General features: G+C 37.1%; 1 protein-coding gene across 6 annotated transcripts in view; it reads right to left on the bottom strand.

Moving 5' to 3' along the window:
• Positions 1-5523: 5523 nt before the first annotated feature.
• Positions 5524-26222, bottom strand: part of VRK1 (VRK serine/threonine kinase 1) — a 35564-nt gene continuing 14865 nt past the window's right edge. For 5 of the 6 annotated variants that reach the window (XM_063334186.1, XM_063334187.1, XM_063334188.1 and 2 more), the window contains exons 8-13: positions 25500-25632; positions 24105-24225; positions 22990-23048; positions 21854-22032; positions 17453-17546; positions 5524-6551 (exon numbers count right to left, since the gene is read on the bottom strand). In XM_063334186.1, coding sequence (XP_063190256.1) covers positions 6469-6551; positions 17453-17546; positions 21854-22032; positions 22990-23048; positions 24105-24225; positions 25500-25632 — 669 coding nt within the window. In that variant the 3' untranslated portion in view covers positions 5524-6468. The remainder of the gene's footprint in view (positions 6552-17452; positions 17547-21853; positions 22033-22989; positions 23049-24104; positions 24226-25499; positions 25633-26222) is intronic. The other variant, XM_063334190.1, reaches the window with a different exon arrangement.

Here is a 26222-nt window from a genome sequence, read left to right as displayed (position 1 = left end):
CACATTCTAGTACACCAGGTGCTATGCAGATGGGCAAGAAGACAACTGCCTCTTGAAAGAGCTTAAAACAAAGCCAACATGCAAAAACTGCAAAGAACACAGCAAAAACACAAACACATTTCAATACATTTGTTTCTCACTCCTGCAGTTCCTCATTACCTCGGTCACAGTACCCTTAGCTAATCAAGGAATGTCAAGTTCAAGCACAAGTTCTGTGGGTTAGCTTAACAGTTATTGTGTTGCAGCATGCAATTTCACTTACGAATTACTCATTCCTTGTTAGGGCCTCTCTTGCAATTTTGCTTCTATCACTGCTCTTAAAGGATAACTCAGCAGTGTGCTACAGCGAAAAATATCATCGTCATTCTTGCAGGCAAGGGGTAATCTTTAGAGGAACATAAACTTGATTTTCAGAGATACTGAATACCTACAGCTCTTATTGGCTTCAAATGATACTTTGGGCACTACCACCTCAGAAAAGTCAGGCTTTCCAGATAAACAACTGCAATTCACCCCAAAACAGAATAGTTGCCACACAGAGAAGAAAGTATTCTGGTCAGATTTAGAGAAAACCTTGTGCTGTGCTTATACCAGAAAATGGACAATGAGTTTCAAAATTGTTTTAAGGACAACTTTGACTTGAGGAAAGGAAACAAGCAACCAGTGAGACAGCTGACTGCCACACATGGAATCAGCTAAGGTACGAAGATAACAGAGGCCAAAAATGTTGCCAGTCTCTAAAGGGGTATATCAAGTGACACCTGGTCTGACTAAAAGATGAGTTTTAAATTCCACCTCCTTTCAGGTTTGACAATGCCGATTAAAAAAACCCCAGCCTATAAATTACTGATGATCAGCTCTGTCACTGACAGAAGGAACTAGTTCTTAGACCATGTCCAGATATTTTCAGAACCATATTGTCTTCTAAATATGGTGCTGTTTACTGTAGACCTTCCGCTATGGCTATCGCCAAGCATTATTAGAAGTGAGTCAGGGATTGCACATTTGCTAGCGCAGATCCAGCCTCACCATTCCAAAGGAAACAGCTCCATAAGGAGACATTAGTGAGAATGTAAGAATAAAGGCATTTTTATTTTTTATAGATATATCTGTTTTCAGAAAGGAATTCAGTTTATTAGTACAACTATTTTTGTTCAGGTTTAGCAGCAGATAGACAAAATTAGCTGGAGGGTTACTTACTTTCAAGTAGATCCAGTGTTCCACTCCTCTCCTGGCAGACAGGGAAAGGAAAGTACCTTCAGGTTTTCAAGGCACAGATCGCGTATTTCTTGTGGTATGAAGTAATTTCTTTTAACATTCAGCTGTGCAATTCACCAATTCCCAGAACTGCATGTTATAGTTTGCATTCCGAACAAAGCTAAGTACCTTCCCTTCCAGGGCTCTTTTGTCTTCTAAATGCATCCTCCTTGGTTGTATTTCATGTTATTGTGTTCTCGCTGCTTCTGTATAAATGAACATATTAATCCTTAATTTTCTAGGTTTCTTGCTCCATTTGCCAAGGCAGAATGTTTCTTCTCTCAGAAGCTGCAGATGCAGATTACCACTGTGCCAGCTTCTTCCTGTCTGGAGTGGTCTGGCAAAAGGAATTAGTTCAGGAAAGTTCATAAAAATGTATATTTTCTTTTTCACTTCTATAGTACTTCACAGCTGTCTTATTGTGTTCTCGTCACTTTTCTTTGGAGTATACTTATGAAAAACCCATCACAGCAGCTACGGTCTGCAGGGTTGGAGGACTGACCTTCCAAGACAAGGGGTAGAAATACGGGAGGCAATCTTTCTCCCATCAAATGACAGTTCCTCCATAACTCTTCTACCCTTCGGGGTATCCTGAGAAAATGCAGAACCTCAATTTTGGCTTGTTGCAGCGTTCATATTGGTGAAGAAAAAGCTGTCAGGATCCACTTGTCAGCAGCTTGGGCAGGTGTGGAACTTGAGGTCCATTTGAAAATGCTTCAGGTGTTTGTATGCAGTAGACCTAAATGCAAGGGCATTAAAATCTGGCATGGGAGCCTAGATGGGCAGGATATGCTCCAGTCTGAAAGACGACAGGTTTTAGCTGGGATAAGATGAAACACAGACCACTAGAAAGAAGTACAAGTGCAATATTGCTGGTGACTTCATGTTTAAAAACATGGCACGTCAGTGTAGAGAAAACTAGTCTGCAGCATCCACTTAGAGCTGCTGCATTTTTCTGAGCTGTCTGTCTCACTCTGCATCCAGGAAAAACTCAGTTCACAGAAGCAGTATATTCCCTTTTCTATATATCCCTTCAGGAGAAAAGGAAAAAAAACAAACCCAAACTGTTGCTATAGAGGTATCATCTGCAGAGATAAAGCAAAGAATTCATGGAATCAACTTTCTAAATCTTCAGCTGCTCAATCTTGAAAACATCAGGGAAGAAAACCAAAATGCATGTGAGTTAGCATGCGGTTGCATAAAGCTATCCATGAGATCCCAATTAGGACTCTAGGAATTGCCAAAGCTGTTGATCCCCCCACATCTGCTTCCTTGCTGCCTACGAGAAAGGACATCATGAAAATCAGTCCTCAGACAGCTAAAACAGATTCCTTCTGTCTTTGAGTACCGCAGCATTGCAGAGAGCCCAGCACCTCCAAAACAGCATGGGTGGTGAAGGAATTGGCACTCATTGCCACAGAGCTTTTCCAGTCAGCTCGATGTTGCAGTGCAGCTACAAACAACAGGATCCAACTCATGTTCAGTGAGCACCAGCTCTATGTCTTGTTTAACACTGGAAATGGTGCACTATGGGAACTCTAATTTAGATGTCCCACTACATATGCTGGTAAAAGCATATGCATACTGCTTATTCAGACATAACCTGGGGTTTGCCTCACACCTCTTACAATGAAGCTACTGGTACTTATCTATCATCACCTAGACAGGGCACCGCAAACCATCCTTGAAACAACTCATCAGCCACTGGTAGACTCTCGATTAAAACTGTAGCAGTATTAATATCTGATGCCTTCACAACCGTAAAGATATTATTTTTTTTAAAGCAGGAAAGTCTGAAAAAGCCATTATTTGTCTCACAGGATGATCCAAAGGCTGTTAATCTCCTGTCTACACCTTAAGAAAGAAAAGAGGAGAAAAATCTAATTTAAACAAGTGCTACTAGGGATAAAAAATTCAGACTGATGCAACGTTAAATTACTTGGGAGGCTGAGGTATCCAGCCATGGTCTTCAGTAAAAAAGAAAATTATAGGGTCTATCAATTAGAGAAGCAGTGCTCTGAGCCGATGTGCTGGCATGCTTACAGTTTTTTTAATGTCTGGCAGGATGTTTTACAAACTAAACTCAGCAAGATGACAATTCCACCAGAAGGTGCTTCAGATGGTTTTGCTAATAATTTTGATCAGCTGAAATTGAGAAAAACATCACTTTGTTTATTTGGCTTTTCCAGAACCTGTCAAATCTGAGCAGAACCATTAATTGCCCCCTTCCGCGTCTCCCCCCCTGTCTCTCCCACCTTCTTCCAGAAAAGACACACTTCAATTTTATTTCTTTTCTGCAAGTATTCCGCATAATCAGCCTTTGTTCTCAAAACAAACTTTGGTCATTCTTTGTGCACTTCCTTTGCTAGAAGGAAGTGCCATTTCTTGGGAATATTCATTGGAGGCTGGTACTGCTACTGCTGCAAACATGTAAGTGCTAACCACCATATATTGGCTTTTGTTTTAATAGCCTTTTAACCAACTTTGTTAATGGACTGAATGCAATTTAGATATGGAACTTGGCTAAAATGTAGCTTCAATTGGCTATTAAAATTTAAGAGCCAACTAAGATAGCTAATTACAAAAAAGCTCCAGTGATAATGCTAAGCAGAATTAGTAATAGCAAATGACAGTCTGTCTAGTCTTATTCCCAAAGGGAAAGAAACTCTTAACTGAGAAGTCAACCAGACAACGTGCAGAAAACCTAATTGCATTACTGGTATTATGGCATCCCAAATCTGGCAGCTCACTGGGACAAAACAGTGAGTAAAGTCTGTCAAACTACTCAGGAAAGCAACTGACCCCCTTCTTAATGCTAGCTGCAACAGACATGGCGAATTAGGTTGTTATTTTATATGAACTTATGGGGAAATATTCCTGTAAAAATTATCAAATCAGCATAATCTAAAAAATATCGCATACCCATCCCGAATTTGATTCTCTCTCCAGATATTTTAGATTAGGGGAAAAAAATATAAACACTTTGCTGCAAAACGCTCAAGCACTAAAAGAAGCATTCTGTGCTTCATTATCAATATCCTCATTACACCATCAGCTGAAGTGCCGACTAGTTCTCCTGTGAAGATTTATCATGTATGGTGGCCACTTTGAAACATAGGTAGTGGAGTCTTTAACATTCCCTACTCAAGTGTCTCCCTGCTGTGCCTGTAAATGTCAGTCCAGTTTTTTCACGGCTGTGCGCACAGATTAGAAACAGCAGGAGAGCTTGGGAGTATGACTACAATACCAGTAAGGACACTTGTCTTCATGGCACTGCTCAAGTGATTCTTGGAATGCAGGACCCTGCTGTTTTCTAATATTTACACACAACTGGAGTCATCAAGAGCAGTAAATGCAGTCTAAAGGCAGCTTGCTTCTTTTGTGTTAGGGGCTTTACTTTCAAATGGGGATGTCAACAAAATCCTGCTGCACCCTCCGCCTCTTATGAAGTGCTGTTATTTCCCCATTGCTGTGCGAAACAGCGAAAACACAGGTGTGCAAGCAGACATTGGATGCAATACATACAGTAGTACTGCAGGTATTATCACAGCTTTCCCCTTGGCTCATCCTGACCATCCCATGCTTTAAACATATTCACAGTTTACAGGGAGACAGAAACATTCCTGTCTGTGAGGACCATAGTTTTGCACAGTCTCTTGTGAGCAGAGACAAGCCCCAATGTAAGATTCACCTAGAATGGAAAGCACCCTTTCTTTTCACAGAACACTTGGCCAGTACAAACTTCTTCTTGGCCATTTTTGGGGTGGAAAGAGGTAAGGGTGGCTTATGAAATCCGCACCTCAAAACATTCTTTTCAAATATATGGAAATGTCTGTGTCTGGCTTTGGTAGTGTCAAAAGAAAACACTCCTTGAAAACTTGGAAAGCAAAAAAAGGAAGTTTACCAGTAAATAAGTTACTAAAAAAATTAAAATGTCAAACAACTAAAGTACAAAAGAATGACGTTAACTCTGAGTATGCAAGACAAGCAAGAGAACACAATATGCTTTCCTGACAATAGTTCTTCAGAATAGCGTAACATACTTTTTGAACAAAATGATTAAATGAAGTCATTAAAATGATAGTCTGATTCGGGGAGTTTTAAATATGAGAGAGGCTTTAGCAGACCTATTTTTACATCTGAAACAAAGAGAACACTGTGCTTAAAGTCGTCAGCCCCACTTTGCTAATACCCAGGAAAATGAGTCTGTATAGCAGGCAGAACAGAAATGAGAAAGCACTAGATCTTTTAAATATGTTATTCCAGTTTTATTTCTGACTTACAACTCCGAAGAGAAGACTCAAAGCCAAGCAAGGAAAGGAAGTACTTTTAAGAAACGTTACATGCTTCTTACCTATGAAAAAAGGCAAACCATTTTGTTACAAAGAGCACATGTGAGTCAAGCTTTCACTGGAACTAGATACTTTACAGTTGTTCATAATTATAACTTTTCTAGCCTTTTCACTAATAGAAAAAGAAAACCTGACGGGGGTGGGAGTGCTGAGAATAGGCATTGGGTTTTGGTTCTTTTCTTTTGCCCCGGGCTCTATGTCTGAAATCCTGCTCTCTTTCTTTCCAGAGAAACTCTGAATAATTGGAAAAATAATACAAACACAAATACTAGGCAAAAAAATAACTCAAATTCACTACCTTTCCTCCAAAGAATTGTTTAAACGTATTTTATAACAAACTAAAACGGAAGGATGGGAATTTTGTCTTAATGGTCTCTTTTTTTAATTCAAACACTTGTGAAATATTTAATTTCTCTCTGTATTTCAGACTTCATCTCAGTGTACATCTACAGTCACCTCCAATAAGACTTTACTAAAAGTTAAAAGAAATTAGATGCAACACTGCTGTTCCTTATAAAGTACCCATAACAAAACTAAATAAGGCTTTATTTCTACATTATAAAGCAGAAAGAAAGCACTTTCTTTTAGTCTGCCTTTAAGACATGAATTTTTGTATATCAAGAATAAAAATGCATCCTCACTTCAGAGGGCAAAATCTTGCATCAGTATTAAAGTATACATAAATTATGCAAATATTTTAATAAAACACTTATTCTTCAAAAACAGGTACAAACAGCAGTTCATGTTTTTACAGGATTCATCATTTAAAAAGGAAAGAAGAAGATTCCAGTGCTACAGTAACTGAAAAAACCCCAGAGATGAGCCAAAGAGCAAGTTAATTTGTTGCTCTGTTTATTATTTATTTTTGGACTCTCCTTCTGGTTGCTCTGCCTTTCTTGGACTCTGGTGAGGTCATCTTCCGGGTTCTGGTGGCTACTGCATCTGCAATTCAAACGAAAAAGAGACAAGAACGTCTATAAAATAAAATAACAGAAATAGATCACAAGAAAATATTTGTAATCTTTAAAAGGATAGATCAACTCAACTCATTCATTTAGTTTTGACTGGGGGCACAGAGGACACATGACATGGACTCAGAAGAATTTACCACAATTTCTGGGCAGCGATTTTCTCTGGAAAAACGCGATGTACAGCTCCACTTCTCAAACAGAAGCATTACGGGGAGTTGAGCCAATATAATAGTTCATCTCCACCAAAAGATGAAGAATGAGATCCTCTTCAAATCCTAAATCCCTCCTTCCTCCCCATGCACCAACTTTCAGTTCTATGATCCCTCCCCCATATTAAGCCATTTTTGGTGCTCTTTGGACCTTGTGCTAAGCTGATCCAGCTCCATAACCTGGCAAAATCTTTTTTTGGGCCTAGTGTTCTCACAGTTCAATGAGTTGCAGCATCTTAAGGCATTCCAAATGGAGCTTATACACGGGGAGGTGGAAGGCACACAGGTAGAAATGAGGAAGATTTTTGTTTGGCAGCGTCGAGCTGTTCAATCAGCTCAGCTACCCGGGCACTTTACCTACAGATTTCAAGTTATTATTTCACAATATTTTATTAACAAAGGTAACGAACAGTGCCATCTAAATAAGATTCCTCACAAACCTGGCAGGCAGGCTGTTCAAAGAAACCATACTTAAATGCAGTAATAAAAAACTCCCTGTGCACTTTGATTCTTTCCTGCCCACTAGCAGGGAAAAGGGGGAAAAAAAACCCACCACAGCTCATTTGCATCAATCACATTCAACTGTAGTCACTTCGAGAAAAAAATATTACACATAATAAAAACTGCTACCATTTTCACAAATGCAGTAACAACGAAATGTTTCTCACCTCCTAATCATGGGTGCTTTTTTAATTTTTGTTTTTAATCCTGACTTCCTCCTTGAACTCAGTTTGCCAAAGTATTTAAGTTCTTCCTTGTAAAACTATATATAACTCTACTGTTCCTGTCAAATTCTTAAATCTGCATTACTGACAAAGAAAAAATTGAGTTTCATGTAATTCCTTAAGAATGAAGCTGCGTGCATAAGGCAACAGCCTTTGAGCAGTAGGAGTCATGGATCGTTCAAGCCCAGAGAGTAAAAATTAGGGGAAAGCAAGGAGGCAGAGAACAATGCAAAACAAGCCAAAATACTCTCACATCTACTCAAAACCAAAACCCCACCAAGAAAAGCAACAAACTATTACAAACAGTTTTGCTTTCATGTTTCTTCAATTTTACGTAACTTAATTTGCTCTTAAAATGTTGATTTGCAACTAAAACTACCAAAATTAACTTTGAAGAATTTTTCCATTCTTGACAATGAAATGGAGACTGAAAAAATATTCTTGTTCCCTTTTTGTCCAAAAGCATTTGCTGCATTCAACATAAAATTACAAATAGATTTTGTCAGACAATACATCTTTGATTAATAAATCACTTGAAAAAAAAAAAAACCCCAACGGACAGCTCAGGCGATAGAGCAGCTTTATCAATGAAAGATCTGTTCTGGCAAAACACCACCACCTCCCCAACTGCTATGTAAAAATCAAATCTATTCTTGTACCTTACAAGAACTGGTAGCTAAAAACTATACAAGCAGGTATCAGAAACTAAAGTAGTAACTTAACTACATAAATCATTCCTTCTCCCAGATAAATTCTGGTTTATCTGCAAGAATTAGTTTATACTTTTCAAAGCCACAGCATATTTCAGCTACCGTAACTGTGAATTCTAGCAACAGACGTGTCTTCTGAGTTTTCAAATTAAGTAGCCTTAGTGGTAGGTAGGCCAAGTTATCCTACCAGCTGCATGAACTTTAACGGTTCTCCTCTCTCTATCCTTCCTGGGATTTTTTTCTGGAATCCTTGTGTTGCAACAGAAAGCAGAGAATGACCAGTTTTCTCTTCAAGAGAAAACAGTAACCCGATCCTTTTCCCTTTCACTAATCTTCACCGGTTTTGACTGAGGTAACTGTGATTTTTCTTCTCATCTAATCCTAGACTGTATAACGAAATGCTGCAACGACAGGTCAAATTCATGTTGTATTATCAGAAAGACTGTCAATATGAAAATGATGACCTTAGGTAGGAAAATACTACAGCTGTTAGTTTATAGAAACAAAAGAAATGAGTTATCAGATTTTCATGTTTTTATTTCAGAACTGTAGCATTTCATAATCTTCACAAACAATACAAGTAATTGAAGCTTACTAATTCCTAATTCAGTAAGAGCTTACCCATTTCTAGTTGCCCGTGCTGGAACACCAAACATTAGAGACCTGCCCTGTCTCTGATTTTTCCTTTATTGCATTAATGAGTTCTTTTCAAGGCTTTTCTAAACAAACCATGATCATGGAGAACCTCTAAGTGAATCATAACAAAAAGGAAAAAAAATAAAACCCTTGCCATGGTTCTTTCATTCAAAATTTCAAACGTAAGCAGCAGAAATATGCTCTTAAACTATCTGATTAAGTTAATTATGTTAAACTCAGAATGACTGCTCTCAACCCATGTTTAGCTTCAAAGTTTGCAGGTATTTCAGAAATGAAGGTCTTTTGTACCAAAGAGCTCGTCTGCATTTTCAAAATTAGTTAGCCTGATAACGTATATTGCCCCATCCCCACAAACTTCTCTTGTGGCAGAAATTCTGTTTCTGAAATCAAGAGAAGTCCTGTGTGGGCAGCACTAAACCAGGACACAAACAAAGCTATTACAAGCAAAGGAGAGGGTTTTCATAAGGCAGATTAAACTGAATTAGGTTGAAACAGCAATTTAAATGAGGAAGAATTATATAGGCAAAAATAAACCAGATGGTGTCACTGCACAGCTTGTTTTGAGACTGGAACAAAGTTCAGCAGAGGCATAAAGAGTCCCACAGGCTCTAGAGGAATTATTAGACAAGTTGACTGTGATATCTGATTCTCTCCATGTAAATAGTATTATAAAGCAACTTTACAAAAGAGACCCAGCAGTACTGTGTATAGTTTTGGGCTCTATCCTTCAGCAAAGTTCTGTAGAAGATGGAAAAAAAAAAAAATAATCAGGAGTGTTGATCATGGTTTCTGGCACTCTAACCAAAAAAAAAAAAAAAAAAACCCAAAAAAACCCCAAATCAGCAATTGAATAATTGAATTAACCAGTTTATCTGAAGAAAGGAAAAATAAAAAGGGGGAAGAGATGCGATGGTGCAGCCTTTTGTACTCATCAAATGTGCAAAAGGTTGCTGCATAAAATGAGAGCCATTTTCATGTCCACAGTGGACAGGACAACTAATAAGCTTAAGAGAAATTCATATTAGGCACTAAAAATATCAAAAGAAAATACTCTGCCTTATCAAACCCTTTTTAGTACTAACGATAGTTACATATTACAAGTGGTGTTGACAAGGGATGTTTTAGGATCTTATTCATAGGGGTTTTAAGAGAAAATATTGGCATGTATCAAGATTAACAGATGTAGATAGATAAACCTGTGCTTAGGCTGGTGTATAGAGCAGATCACCTCTTGATGTCCCTCCTCATCTTGTTTTCTGATTCTACATACACCGTTCTACAAACACACGAGTCTTATGAGTGAGAGAAATAAAACTGTACTTGAGTCAAAAAATGACACTTTCTATAAAAAGACAAAGGTTCCTTTGGTAAAAATAAGCAGACTCCAGAGTCCCAAGTTTCCCACTTAATTGCCTGCTTTGATGGGAACAAGGACAGTGGGAGATTCTGAGCATGGAAACACAGCTACCAACAGGTATGATTTAGGTGTTAATGGTGACTTGGAAGTTACATCATAGGCTAGAATATTTGAAGAGAGCCCTACATACAGATTTTAGACTCCAGGCAAACATCAGATAAGTGAAAAATATCTAGCAGCAGGCATGCTGGAGGTTAGCAACTGCATCACTTGTATATGCTGAATTTACACCTGACAAAGACTGAATACTTGCCCGTTTCTCTATAATTTCTGAAGAGTTCCAACAATTCTAGTCCATGCAAGCTCTTCAACTAGACTTGTAGTAATCATCATTAAATACTGCAGCTAACATCTTTCGCCCTCAAAAGAAGCACACGCAGCCGAGTACATTAATCAGACACAGTTTTTTCTTAAAAAAAATAATCTAAGATGTGTGTGCATGTGTGCATAACCCCCCCAACACACACACTTTGCTATATGTTTATCTCTTTAAGAAACAAAGGCCAATAAATCTGTAGTGCTGGACCATGTGTTGGAGAGTTCTCAAGTGGCTTCTGGAAGAGATGCTCTCAGACTAGTCTCCACATAGATGGAGACTACATCAGTTCTGTATGGAGACCCAGTGTGCCACTGGAGGACACTCTTATGATAGAACCGACATATCTTTCATACTGGCAACTCCATGCCACATGTTCTGAATTGCCACAGTTAAGCTGGGAAGTGATGAAGTAGGAATGAGAGGGCCACTGACCTAACACCACTCGCCATAGTCAACTAGATATGATCTTGCATATGCCACTATATCAGATCTTAGTGCAATAAATTAATTCAAGAATATGCTTTGTTACTAATTTAAGTAACCAATTGTGGACTTGTAATTTCCAAAGGAGACAAATTTAGGACTGTCAATTTTTCAAAATTCTTCCACTGACTGCAGTATCACTTTTGTCTTTGACCACATTAAATAACAAAGTCATTTTGGTGGATGGCTCCCTAGGAGACTTTTTTTTCCCCTTCAACTGCTCCTTATAAGGCTTCTACAATCATCAAACTGAAAAGGGAAAACAAGAGAATGGAACCCACACAATTGCTTTTTACAAATGGAAGGAATAAGGAAAAAAGAATAGCATTGGAAGCTGAAAGACTCCAGCTGGAAATATCGAATGGGGAGCGAAGCCAGGCTGAGCAGCATTTAATGAGAGTTAAGCATCACACTAGTCTACCATTCTCAAACCAGTTTGGGCAGTTTGAATATGATGCCAAAGAAGAGCTACTTTTCTTTTGAGAAGATGAAATAAGGCGGAGTGCATAGTCCTCTGACAAGCCCTTTCCCCACTCTGCCCTGGAACCCTGCATAGCTGATAAAACCTTATAGTGTAACACTTCTTAACCAAAAATTTTTCAGTACTTTGAAGGCTGTTGAAGCAACTGCAAGGGCAACAAATAGTTTTGGTTAGTTGGCTTGTTCTTTTTTCTCCGCAGTTTTTCCTCTATGAACAGAAATATGAAGAACGGAAATACGGACTTGAATTCCAGGAAATATATGAGGGGATGAAAGAGAAGAAAGTAAGTTTGTAGAGTTATGTATAGGGTTTGGCCTTAGGTACTCTGTTCTTCCAAGTCCTCTGTTTCCTTTAAGAAAAAAAGCCAATACATTTCCATATAATAATTGGGAAAAACATCAGGACAGAAGAATGTATTATTTGATGACTTTATGCCTGTGTATTTCCTAAGGATGTCATCAAATCTATGAGTGTTCTTTTAAAAACTTTAGTATAAAATTGTTCCAGATAAAACTGAAACTGACTGACTTCAATTTGTAAAAATTGCTTTACTGAAGACATTCCAAAACACAATTGTATATACACATTTAAATCAGTAGTGACATGCAGCATGTGTTTAAAAATAGCCCTCCTCTCCGCCACAGCGATGTGCAGGAGGAATAAAGTTTATTTTTTCAAATATATTACTTGCAATCTTGAAAAAGGTTAGTTCCCTGTAAAAGTCTGAGTCACTGAAGTACAGAGGTTGTTTTTTTTTTTGTTTCCTGTAGAAAAATTTCACTTACAAATTTTCTATCTGAGTTTGAATTGCAACACTTGTTCTGCACACTGCAATACATCTTCACGTGATAGAAGAACAACAAAAAAGCTGACATCACTTTTATTCTTAAATGATTTTGTTCTACCTGTAAAGTCGTTATACAAAACCCTACCCCATGGAAAATTTTCCTCAGAAGGTTTTTTGTTCTGTTTCAACTTAATAGCTTTTATTAGCAGCAAACACAAGAAAGTCTCATGAAGTGTAAAAAGGAACTTAAATGTATTTACATTTTAAATGTGTTTAAGTGCTAGAAGTGTTCTGAAGAGATTGTACAGAAAAAAGCTTAAAATATAAAGGAAGACTAAGTAGAAAACTGTGTTCTAAGCAGACACAAGAGTAAACAGGAACACTTCCATACTTTACATCTTGGACATTAATTTTGTCTATTATTATAAGCGGCACATGTTCAAGGTTCTTCTCAGTGAATTTGTCACTTGCAAGTTGTCAAGGAAAACCATTACTCAGGAAGAACTGCATAGAGATATTTAGTTTATATCTAATTTATTTTAACCTCCCTACCCATAATATTTAAGGATCTTCATATTTAAAAGTCACCTCCTACCACACCTCCTCTAATTTAAATAGCTTTTGAAGATCCTCAAACAATTTTGTGGCAGGCCATAAAAAATGCCATATTGTGTTTGAATAAACTTAATGCAAAATACAGAAGCGAATTTGTCAGTATTTCTGACAATTGAGAGCAAAAATTTCTGTGCTCTAAAAGCCTGAATCTTCCTGATAATTTCTAGATACAACATAGCAGCACATGCTTTTAACTTCTAAAACCAGATCATGTAAGTCTCATACATTTAACTTGCAACGTTCATGAGACAGGAAGGGGAAGGCTAAGAATGGCACAGAAAGGGATGGATCTTTTGGTTACTGGGCGCAGAGACAGTTTTAAGACTAATACCCACTCACTTCCTGGAGTCTCTTACAAACACCAGCCAAATTCTTCACAAGAAGGAACACATAAATAACAATCAATTAGAACTATTGTACGGTACAGGTTTTGCTGAAAATGTTTGGTTTAGGGTATAAAATTAAGAGGTAGAAATCCCCTATAATGTGGGCATTGCTATAGAGTAGAAAGTAACAAGTGGCACCTTAAACAAGCTCAAAAAACCCTATGATTTGCTCACTCCTAAAGCTTGATGACAAGGCCAATAATTCTCTAAATATAAAAATGAGCCTAAGTGTAGATTTAATCCAACATTAAGTAATAAATCTTGCTTGAATAAAGAAAAAAAAAAGATTTCCAAGACAACAACCCAGATACTGATTTATGCAAAGCCACGCAATGTAAATAAACATAAAGCTAAGTACTTATTAATTGAGAAATACTATTAAACCTCCATTTTGGAATGCCTTCTAACCGATCCATCAGTATGACTGTTTTCATATCGGAGCTGTTCGCATAGTTCTTTCTTTATACTGCAAGAGTAACCAAAGACCCCAGTTAAGGCTTTGTCGTGCTAGATGCTATCCACTAATACAGACATGCACAATTCCTACCCCTAGCAGTACTGACTATTAAAAAAGCACATTAAAAAAATACAGTACTTTCATTGTCACAACTCCTTTCGTATTTCTCTCTATACTGTCCCAATTAATAAACCCCAAAATTGTTTTTAAAAAATTCACAACAAAATAAAAAAGGCTGGTGTAAAAAAAATTCTATTCTAAAAAAATTCTGTATTTCTATAACCCATTCTTCATCAACCTCAAGATTAAAGAAAACTGCCGGTGGCAGAGGCTTTATATCTACTGGTAGCTTTGAACCTAGGATTATTTACAAATTCTCATGAAACATTTTTACAGCATTTATGCCATTTTCACTGAAGTTGCCCATACTAGCTGAATGGAATGCCCATTCCATTCAAACTGATTAAAAATAAGCATATTAGTCCTATTAATATTATACAGCACACCCCTGCAGAAGTGTTGGTGGATACGTACAGCGTACCAAAATTTGGTATTCTGCTTTAACAGTATCATCTCTTATAAGCCTGTATATTTTACTATCATACACGAAGGCAGCTAATACTGAAAATGGAGCTGTAACAGTGTGAAAAAACACTTTTCATTTAAATAGAAATCATCCCTTCTGATAGCATTTTTGCTGGTGGAGAGACACTGACTAATATACTTCAACATCATCCATATTACCTTGAGAAGGATACTTCTTAAAATTCCAGCTTTCAGGAAAGCATATGGGTTCCAGTTATCACAGGCAAAAAAGAAGAAAGTGATAACATGCTAAGTTCAATAAAAGACAATTTAAGAACTCCACAAAATTTTGTGCATCTTATTTTGGTAGCACAGCACAGCTTGTTTCTTGAGGGCTTTCGGAAATTCTGTTTCTAAAAAGAAGAGTCTAACACTCTTGCTTGGCAGCTCCAGAAACACGGAGGACTGATGTGACTGAAAGAGATGGCTTTTACTGAACTCATCTGAAGCGGCCACTCTTATGCTGAGAACAACCAGGGGCAGCGGAGCCGAGAACAAGAATTTCAAGATGCCCGTCCCTTCCCAGTGCCATTCGTTCTTTCTCCTCCACCAAGCCTGGGGGCTCCCCAGCCTCAGCAGCAGCAGATTTCATTACTGGCAGCGTCCCTGGAGCCACCGAGCACCCTGGTGTACTCAAAGTGCTGCCCAGCTGATCAGAAGCTTTTTTGGGATGACTTATCTTTTGGACTGGATTAGACAAACTGCATAGTCAGATGCGGTTAATGCTGATTAGCTGAACAGCAAGAGGCTGCATGGATCTTCTTGCAACTGTATTACATCCAAATACTCATGGGATGTTGTTTGAACACCTGAAGAGTAACCACTGTCTGGGCATATCTATCCCCTTTTTAAACCAATAAAATAGCATTTTGAGAACTTTTAAAATGTTCCTGTATGACGAAAGTTCAATTTCTACAATTAAGAGGTATCAAGAAATTATCCATTTTACTGGACAGTAAACTTTAGGATTTTTTTTTTTTAGTCGCAGGACTAGTCACATAATGGAGAAACACGTCCGTGGGTATCATAAAACTATTCAGATTTGGAAACAGTTTTAAGTATTTCTATAATAATCAGCTATTTTCAATTTATCAAAATCATAAGATTATGAAACAGTTGCCCTTTCCTTCAACACAGATTTATGAATCATGTAATAATTGGTAAAGTTCTTAATTCCAAATTTGGAGAGAAGAAAATGAGTAAGTACATGGATCACTTTTCACCTGAAATCATTTGATATACTCCCCCCACTTGATATTCATTAAATTGTGTAGTATAAAGAAGTTACATTAGAACCATTTCACCTGTAACTCTGTTGACTTGGCAAGAGGAGGTTTAAATTTAAGCTTATGTCCGTCCATCACTCATTTTAACCACTGGATGCTGAAAATATATATAGCCTCCCAAATACCTTTACTTAAGCTGATGCTACCACTTGTATTGCAATTCCTCAGGTACCTTTTTCACCTCTACCTATGAGAATTTCAATTATACTAGGGTAAATCTTAGCTAAATTAAAACTTAACAATAATATTGCAGTCTTTGAAATGCTACATTTTCCCATCCTGCCATACTCCTTCATCAAACCTTTTTTTAAAAAAGCAGATTTGTTTTGGAATAGACTCCAGTGCTACTGTTTTGTTATTTTTAGACTATTTGACCACAGAAACACCTGGTCTTTTACTTAAAAGTCTGAATCAAAAATTCTTTTAAGAAAAACATCTTTGTAATTACTTGAATTCAGTTCGCATTGACATGAAGGAGTTAGAAGGTTAGATCCAGAAAAGTTTGACTGGACACTCATCTTGGACTTAAAATAATCCTACTTTATCTATCTGTCCATGACTTTTTACAGACAACACTGAAACTATGCCAAGTTATTTGAAATGCAGCTTCAGCATTTTCTGTCCTTATAGGTGATCCTTTCCTCGACTTTAAATACACTCGCTTTTGGAAGCTGCTGCTGCTAGACCTGGCTTAACACACTGTGAAGAAGTCCTGAGGAGTCAGCATATTCTGACAGTGAATTGGACAAGACAGAAGGACAAAAATGGGAATGGGGCATAAAATCGGACAGTATACCTTTCTTACATAGAAAGTTTAAATGTTTCAATTTAATCTAAAGAAAAATGATGAAAGATAAAAAGCACCTGAACTGCTAAAGGTAAATGGTTGCACTGGGTATATGTGGCCATGTGGCAGGGTTTTGGTAAGCTGGGGTTAACTACAGGGGTGGCCTCTTTGAGAAGACGGCCCGTTCCAGCTAGATCCAAAACAAACTCACCATAGGCCAAAGTTGAGCCCATCTTGTTTGTGGCACCTCTATGAAAACATTTAAGAGAAGGCAAAAACCACTGGAGAGGCAGAGGCGGTGGTGTGGGAAGGAGAGTGAAAAACAGCAGAGGGAACACCAAGGTCAGAGGAGGAGGCAGTGCTCCACAGCACCGGAGCAGATATTCCCTGTAGCTTATGGAGGAGCCAGGATGAAGTAGATATCCCCTGCAACTCGTGGGAGAGCCCACATTGGATCAGGCTGATATTTCCTGAAGGAACTGGAGCGCTTTTTTTTCCCCTGAAGGACTGCAGCCCAAGAGAGAGAGCCCACACTGGACCAGGGGAAATGTGAAGAGAAAGGAGCAGCAGAGAGAAAATGCTGTGTGCTGACCACAACACACTTCCACTCCATGATCCTGCACCGCTCAGGGAGCGGGGTAGAGGAGTCTACAGTGAGGAAGTTAAGTTGAGCTTGGGAGACGGGGAAGGAAAGATGTTGGTTTAATGTTTACCTTTGTCACTACCCAAATTTATTTTAATTGGCAATAGATTAAACTAGTTTTTCCTAAGTTTAGTCTGTTTTGCCTGCAACAGTAAGTGGTAAGCAATCTCCCCATCTCTGTATCGACCCATGAGTTTTCTCATCCTGTTTTCTCCTCCTGTCCCACTGAGGAGGGGGGCGAGTGGCTAGGTAGGAATGTGGCCCTTGGCCAGCGTTAACCTGCCACAACAGTACATGTGACTGTGAGAACGATCTTTTAACTTACTAGAAGAGGCAGGTTTCTTTATTTCTGGACTTCCTGTATCTCCCATTTCCGCTTCACTGCTCTCATGGGTTGCAGCTGCTGCCTTTCTTTTTTTCTGAGGGAAAAAAAAAAGGGGGTGGGGGGAGGAACACAACTAAATTCAAGAGCAGAAAAGATCACACAAAGTAGAAAATATCTTATCTCCCAAGGTATTCCCCAATTTTAAGCATTATTTCTTCATATGTTGTAAAATGTCTCCAGTTGTACAGAAAACTTATTCATATATTAATGAAAGAATACTAGGCAGTAGACAATTTAAAAGTTCAGTTTCCCTATCTGCAGATCACATTAGGAGTTGAAATTTTAATGTATGAAAACACAAGTTTTTATGATCAAAACTTGGGTTTTTTTATTTACATTGAATAACTGTTACAAAAGGAGCAATCTGAAAAATCTTAAAGAACACAGAAAAACATTTTACGCAAAGTTGATGTTAATTGCTTTTTTAAAAGCAATTACACTTCATTAAATTCAAGTTTATCTGGATCCTTGCTTCTTAAGGCTTTCTTTGCACAGCTTCAAAGTAGCTAACACCCACTGACAGTACATTATTATTTTTTTTTCTAATAGCAACTACGGGTTCTGTTCCAAGGAGAGGTACTTGGGAAATCTGAACTCTATTCAAGGTACATTATCTTAAAACCTCTAAATGGATAGAAATGTTATTATCTGTGTATTACAATTGATCTTACTATTGCAAAGTATTCTTAAGGTGGTTATGGAAAGATTATTTTTTTAAAGCCATATGATTTTTGCAAAGGATGAGCTGACCTGTATCTGTATCAGAAACAGATGATAACTTTGATGAACACTGGAAAAGTTTACCTTTTCCTTTTTTGTTTTTTTTTTTTCTAGTTGTGTGAGACCAGAGCTTTACTAATACAGCTTTAAAAGTGGCTACAACTTCATATAGCTTATGAGAGAAGGGGAGAGTGCATTACATCTTTCCTTTCCAAAGTGTTGCTTCATGATTACCATCTAAACCCTGCTGGGCTGAACAGATTGGTTCGATAATTACATACAATAACTGCAGTGGGCAGGTAACCCTCAGCTGGCACAGGGCAGCTCCCCTGTGAGAACTTCCATATGCAAACTGCACTGATGGAGTGCATTAGGTACATCTTTCCTGCCGGTGCACAGGCCTGATTACCGCCAGCCAAGACTCCAAGGTTAGCATGTCAGCAGATTTGTGATGCATTAGGCAGGAATAAACACAGACACTTTTGTTCATTCTGACCAAAATTAAGGAGGACTATTTCAGCACTGTACTGCTTTTATAGGAGAGATAATGCATTCCTCCCAATTGTACTAGAAAACATTTTAAACGCTCATCAGAAAAACAGATATCCAATACATGCTACACAAAAGCAAAATACATTTATCTTGTTTCCAAGCTTATTTAATAAAAAGTGGTTTCTTAATCTTGATGCAGGTGAATTACATAGCAGTAGAAATCAGGCAGCATTCATCTGACAAAAGCAACACCTGCGCATCTGGAGCTGAACATTAGAAGGAACCACAAATCACTAATATCTGTATTTTTCCAGTTTAGTTTACTCACAGTATTTCCCAGCAACTCCTCAGCACTAAACAAAAGTAACATGTGGTCCTTACCCTAAATAATTTAGTCAAGAGCTCCAGATATTTCCTTCAACACATGGTACTGTTAGCTTCTTGTTTTGCTAGAACTATTACAAAATACCACACACAGAAACCAACATGCATTTACTATACAGAAAAAAACCAAAACAAACCAAAACCTCCAGCTGAACTGTGGACTGTGTTTCATTTACTTATACATCTGGGGAAACTTGAGTCATAATATGGAAAATAAAATGTTAACTTTTAATATAGCAGACATCTGTGAGTTTTAGCTAGATACCAATACTGGAGAGTGACTGAGATTCCAGAACAACCATGCTTATATGCAACATATAGCGCACATCATGGCTCAATTAGCTATACAAGCTGAAAGCACTAGAGAATCCTACATTCTAAGAATTAATTTACACAGAAGCTAGAAATATTGTCTCCAAGCTATGAAATAGCATAACTTCAGAACACCAAATAATACCATTTTAAGAAAGTATTACGGTAGATTGCCCCAAAGGAACTGAAGAGTAGGTGTCTTAAGACCTGCTGTGATTAGAAGATCAGTACAGCCAAAATGCCATAAATACTTCATATTAGAGGTCATCATCTTCTCAAGGGTGGATGCCAGACTGAATTTTTCTTTTCCAAATTAAATATTAAGCATGCCAAAAGAATTCCATCACATGGTAGGAGACACTGGCTTTCAGAGGCAACATGCTACTGATCAATGGGAAATATCTTTATGGAAAACAATTTCTAACGGAGTTTGGAATTTGGAGATTAAAACACTCAGTCATCAAGTTGAGCTTCCTGTCACAGCTGAAAGTACATATAATTTTAATTAGCATTCTATGTTCTTCCTTTCTTCCTCTGTGTATTGAAGTGCCCTGCTATTCCTAACTAGCACTATTCTCTCAGTCTCTCATTAACGTCTGATACCCTCTGGACGAAAAACCCAGTAGCACGAATTCCCAAACATATATTCTGGGAAGGGGAGATGTCCTGCTGAATAACCTCTTTCTATTCATTCTTGCACTTAAAGAAAAGTGCAAAATATTCCCTTGGAAGGAGGAGTGACACAATCTATTCCTCTACCCTAGCATACACCACAGCTGTTACAAAGCCTAGAAAATCCAACATGGAAGAGTCATCTGTCCTGGTACGTGGTCAAAAGCAAGCAGGTTATGTCAACTTGATTCCAAGCAATCAATCTTTTTCTGCCTGGACACTCTAGCAGTAGCTGGCACGAAGTAGCTAGCCTGAAGTCCACTGCAATATGAAGCGGACAGCTGAAAACACTTACTCAAACAGGCCAGTAACACTCAGTGTTTTATGTAAGGGGTTGAACAAATTTGTGACAACTGAGCAAGCTGACCATGCATATGGCTCCTCAAACTGGAAAAAAAAAAACAAAAATAAAAAAACCAAAAAAACCCCCAAACCAACTAAAACCCCTATGTAAAAAATAACTCCTAATTGACACTAGTAAGTAAGAACCTTTGGAAAAGTATTAACCGTTCTCTTTGGGAATGGTCTTGACTGATATTGGCTAACGAAATAAGATTTTTGAAGTTATATTCCGTTGGAAATGTGCACCAGCCATCTCTGCTGGCCAAGGACATTAAAGGTCACAGATGTTGGCTCTGCAGCAGGCCAACTTACTCAGCAAAGAAACCAGCCAACCATTAAAAACAGATTTATTTTTTTTCCCCAAAACACAGGTCTCAAGCCATGTTGATCCACAGGGGGAACAGAAGAATTTATGCTAATGAACTCTTCTTTTGGACAGATCTTTACACTCAGTTCAGCAGAAAATATTAGTATAGAGACCGTGGCTGGACGATTTTAGCCAAGGTAGTATTTACTACGCAAAATGAAGTAAGAAAAGGTGGACATACATCCTCAGAAGACTTTAAAACCCTACAGCTTTTATTCTTTTGTGATTTTTGCCCATCTTTAACACACTGCTGGATCATGTCAGTAAGCAGGCAGAATTCTTGTACTATTATCCAGTTCCCCGGTTCATGCTAAAGGAACAATACACTGCCCACCTGTTATTAACAAATGCAAGTAAACGAGTAATAAATGCAGTTTGAAGCATGGAATAATATTTATTGTTCCATTATTTGACCATTTTTTATTGTTATTATAAACCATTTTAACATACGCTTTCCCTAAGGCTTAAAAAGTTCTTACGCTGTATTCAAATGGGATTCTAAACCTAGAGTTTAAGGCTTCTTAAATACAAAGAATAAAATACCCCTAGCCTACCACTATAGTTAAGAGTCATAAATAACATATTAGATCACAGTGAATTCAATATGTGAATTTCAGAATCAAATACTTGGCATAAAGATGTATACTTAAAACTAAGCTTTGAACTAATCATGGAAAGGAAACCAATATGAAACAAAAACTAGACTTCTTTTACCTTACGTGTATTTTGATCCATCTGGATTTTTACCAATTTAAGGAAAATAAGTTAACTGAACGTCCATCTGTTCAAATGTCATTATAACTACATATACACATTCTGTTATCCAAAGTATTATCTATTATGAAAGTACACCTATAAACATCATTCTGTATTAAGTTTTAATAACAATTAGTGAAGTTAAATTAGAGAAATAATGCATAAAACTTAAACATTTCACTATTTGCTTATATCCTACTGGATGCGGTTATATCACCTACTTCCAATACCACTTTAACTCTTATTTAGCTCAACAAAATGCATTAAAAGCTGACATAAATTTTTAGAGTAAAAACCTTTTGCATGGGATTTGTTTGCAAGTCTCCATTCGCTGACAAGCCAAAGTCAAGTACTCCATCATCTTTCTGCCCAATGGCCTTAAGACCTTGCAGAAGTATGTCTCGGAAATGCTGATAAACAGGTTTCTCTTCATAGCTCAGTAGCTTCACCTTTTCCATGTATTTGGTTATTTCATCTAAATAAATGATACCTCCAATTAATTTCTATTTGAAAACATTTTAATCATTCACTTTTACCACAAAAAAGTCAGAAATTATGCATGCACTACTAATGAAGTTTTTTGAAATGGTTATTTATAAACTCATAATTATGACTTTACTACAACATGGTTTAGAAAAAAAATTACACCAAGGTTCACTACCCAGTGATGACAGCATCACTGTTTTTTTACATGTTCATTGCAATGAAGAAAACAATCAGTTGTAAAAAACATAATAGGCGAGTCTTCACCAATGAATGCTTGTTTACATGGTATTTCTTATGTCTATATTTTAAAATGTTGAAAAAGAAACTCAGTGTTACCTCACAACTTCATCTGTTCAAGACAGAAACATAACATTAAAAAAAATACATGAAACATTTGACCACTGAAAAAAACAAACAAGTCACACTTGACAGGGAAAACTCTCTTCTAATCACCAGGAGTAGCTGGAAATAACTAAATATTTAAGCTTAAGATCACAACAAAGTGTTTTCTAATAGAGTCAGGTTTAAAAAAAAATAATCCACTCAGCAAATCACCAAAGCCAAATAGAAATAATCTTTACTTCAAGTTTGCATTACTTGGTATTTTGATTATTTAAAGTTCGGTTGTGCAAACCAATTTACACATCTCACATTTACAAATACTTAATACTATCTTTAGTCAGACGCACCACAGTGTCTGCAGTCCATATAACTGCAGCCAAAACAGTGTCTAAGCTTCTCTTTATCAGCAATCTAATTCATGCCACTTTGTTGCTGATAAAAGTAAGAAGATAAATAGGTACAAATGTAAGTAAATAAGGAAGACTTAAAGAAGCAACAGATTGATGGATTTTATTATTTTAAAGAAAAAAGACATTAAAACAAAGTATTAGAGAATGCTTACCACATGGTACAAACAAAAGTACTTTAATTTAGCTCCTCTTACCTGGTTTATTTTTCCCAGGAAAGCATTTGTCCATCAAAACTGAAATATCATCTCTACATCTGAAAAATAAAATTATTCAAAACTATTGTTTCTTTCAAACTCTGAATCTTGCCCTGTTCTGATAAACTTCCTACGTACCTAGCTTGGGCCACTATCAGAGACAGCAAACACTACTAGATAAACCTTTCATATGACTTAGTACAGCCCTTTTTAGGGGTGCAGTACATTTGAGAACCTGATGAATGCCAGACAGGCTATCTGAAACATGGTAAGTTTTTGTTCAATAATTTTTGATTCTTATAAAACCAAGTAAGTAGAAGATTAGAGGAAAAAAACTGGTCCATTTTAAACCCTCACATACCAATGCGTTCTTACCGTTTCCTCCTAAAGGACTCTTTATCTTAACTGATACTACTCAGAGCAGATTCCCTGCCAAAATAACAACTGAGGGAAAGGAGGAGGCCTTCACCAGCATTGATGGAGGCCCAAGTGTTAAAAGTAGAGATAAGGAAGCCAGATAACAAATACTTGGTAATGAGACAGAAACTGCTGTGCTGTTACAGCTTTCTTCATTTTAAATATCTGACAAGAGAGGGCTAAGCGGGTGGGGGGAAAGACAAAGGAATGTAACAGGGAGAGGGACACACAAAAAAAAAAATATTAAAAAAATCCCACATTAGTAGTCCTCTAGCTGGAATGATGCTCAAAGACATTTAAGATCCACCTTTTGCTCTCATCTCTGCCACCGACTTCAGGGCATGGTGTTATAAAGGCTACTTATACTCCATGCTTCTCTTTCTGTAAAGCAGGACTAGTGGTAATGCATACTGGTGCATTACCATTTGGCTTAACCATGGCAGTATTCTAAAGTTACAATACTGTGGGTGATAAATAAGCATCTCACATATGCAAAAGAAGACAGTAGTAAAGTACAGGTAAAGTTTAGTTACAAGCCAAGGATATATGAGACACGACAAAGGGAAACTGAGGGGTATACAAAACAATAGCCTACTCACGAAAAGGGAAGATACTAACAGTACAAAGCATTTTTACACCAAGACATTTTCATTCCTATTTTTAATTTCAAAAGAGAAAGAAAACAAGTAGTTTCTCACCTGATTTTTGAGTCTCTGACAAAATTTGGATCTTTCAAATTATCCTCCCATGGCAGATGGCCACTTAGCCAATGAATCATACAGTAACCCAAGATCTCCAAATCACTACGTCTTGATGGTGCTAAATACATATGCACACATAAACAAAAATCCGTAAGAGCAGGTAATAAAACACACACAGTTTAACAACAGTTAAAATTTGTAAATATGTTAAGACAATAGAAAGCTAATGCTAACAGTGTAACACTAGTGTATCTGTTATTTACTTTAGTGTAAAAGCAAGGAAGAGAAAAAATATTGTTCCTACATCTGGAAGGATAACTTCATTTTCAAGTCCTTTATCAATCTCTCTCTTCTACTCAAGGATGTGACATGCTGCAGTTATCCCAATTTGGGAAGCTCTTTAAGTACTCAGATTGTGGAAAAAAATAGAGCAAGTTAGTGAAGCGATTGACTTTCTGTTCAAAACAGTTTTTGCTTCCCTTCTTCTATAAAAAGGCAATAGTGCTGAAACCCCACCTCCTGAAAAAATTATTCTGCTATGCTGAAATATTTTGTGTGGCCTGAAAACTGAACTGAGGACAATAACAGATCAGATCCCTAAGCCTTGCCAAAAAAAATCCCCACCCCAAAAAACCCAACAACCTACACGTACATTGACCACAGACTACATTATAAGTGGGCAAATCGAGACATCTTTGTTCACGTTCAGTTTTACGCACAGGTGCAGCAGTTCATCCTGAAGAAAATAATAATTTTCAACAACTAATATTTTTGTAGGACACACTTTTATGCTAATAAAACCAAATTTAAGAATGAAGAAAATAAAATTGGTGTTCAATATAAATTCTCCATGATTAATAAGACATAGACCTGTCCTCTTCATGTTCAACCTTTTCTCACTTCTTGTCTTTTGATGTTCAAGGACTACAGGCATAGCTGCGAAATAGTATTTCATAATTAAATGAAATTTTTTTAAGAACTCCTCTAAATATTAAGCTATAAACAAGATAAAGAATATTGTGCACATTGGAATAATGCTCACATTGATAACAGAAACTATCTCCTGAAAACAGGGCCTGTTTTTCTATCAAGATCTCATAAGCACTATTCCATTTCTACTCAGTGAATAAAAAGCAATACACTAAGCATCTTAACAGTTTTTACAAATTAAGGATCTCTATTTAGGAAATTTACATTAAAAATAGAGCAAATTAATATCAAAGTTAGTAAATGGAGGAAAAAAAAAAATGCCAGCATAGTCCATAGAGAAGAAATATTTTTATAGATTCAGAAACCTGGTTGTTTACAAACTCAATGCATCAAATAAAGTCTTCTGTATTTATAAAAACGATGCACAAATGCCTATTGCTGAGAACAGCTTTACATCCTTACCCACACCCTTGTGTGCATCAATACTGGTATATTCAATAGTTCCATCATGACACCTTTTAGGATCTTCTTTATATTCTTTGTGAGCTCCTTCAGGACAGTATCGGTAGGCAAGTCCATAATCCACCAAGTACACCTAGTAATTTCCACAGAGAGTAAATAAATACAAAAAATATGCAAATAATAAATGTAACTCCCAACCATCCTCATAACTACTTAAAAAGTATTAAGAATGGTGAAGTTTTTTTTACTTTAAATGGTCCTTTTTCAGTGCTTTATTGAGGTTACTACATATGATTTGAAAACAACGTGTCAGATAGGTTTGGTTGTTTTCCATATAGCAGTCTGATCTGGAAGTAATATCTTGCTGATGCAGAGGGCAAGTACAGTAAAACGGTCAGTATTGCCAATAAGATTAAATGAAAAAAATTAAAAGAAAAGAGACATAATGTTCGCAGACTTATAGCTACATTTCCTGTCCTACCCTCTGTAAAGTCAGCTGTCACATTTGAACATTACTACATACTATGACTTCTCACTAACACCACAGTTACTTTAAGAGAACTGAGACTATTTTACTTATTTCATGAGCTAAAACATTTGGGCAAGATGACATACATAATTCTGAAACTCTAATGCATTGTTTGAATAGTAGAGAGAGGTAAAAATGCAGAAAAATGAAAGATTTCCGTAAATCAAGTGGAACAATCAACATTTTAAAGACCA

This window comes from Chroicocephalus ridibundus, chromosome 4 (genome assembly GCF_963924245.1).
Source record: "Chroicocephalus ridibundus chromosome 4, bChrRid1.1, whole genome shotgun sequence".
NCBI classification, from domain to species: Eukaryota; Metazoa; Chordata; class Aves; order Charadriiformes; family Laridae; genus Chroicocephalus; species Chroicocephalus ridibundus.
Note: the sequence above shows the minus strand (reverse complement) of the source record. Positions and strands in the feature narration are given on the sequence as shown.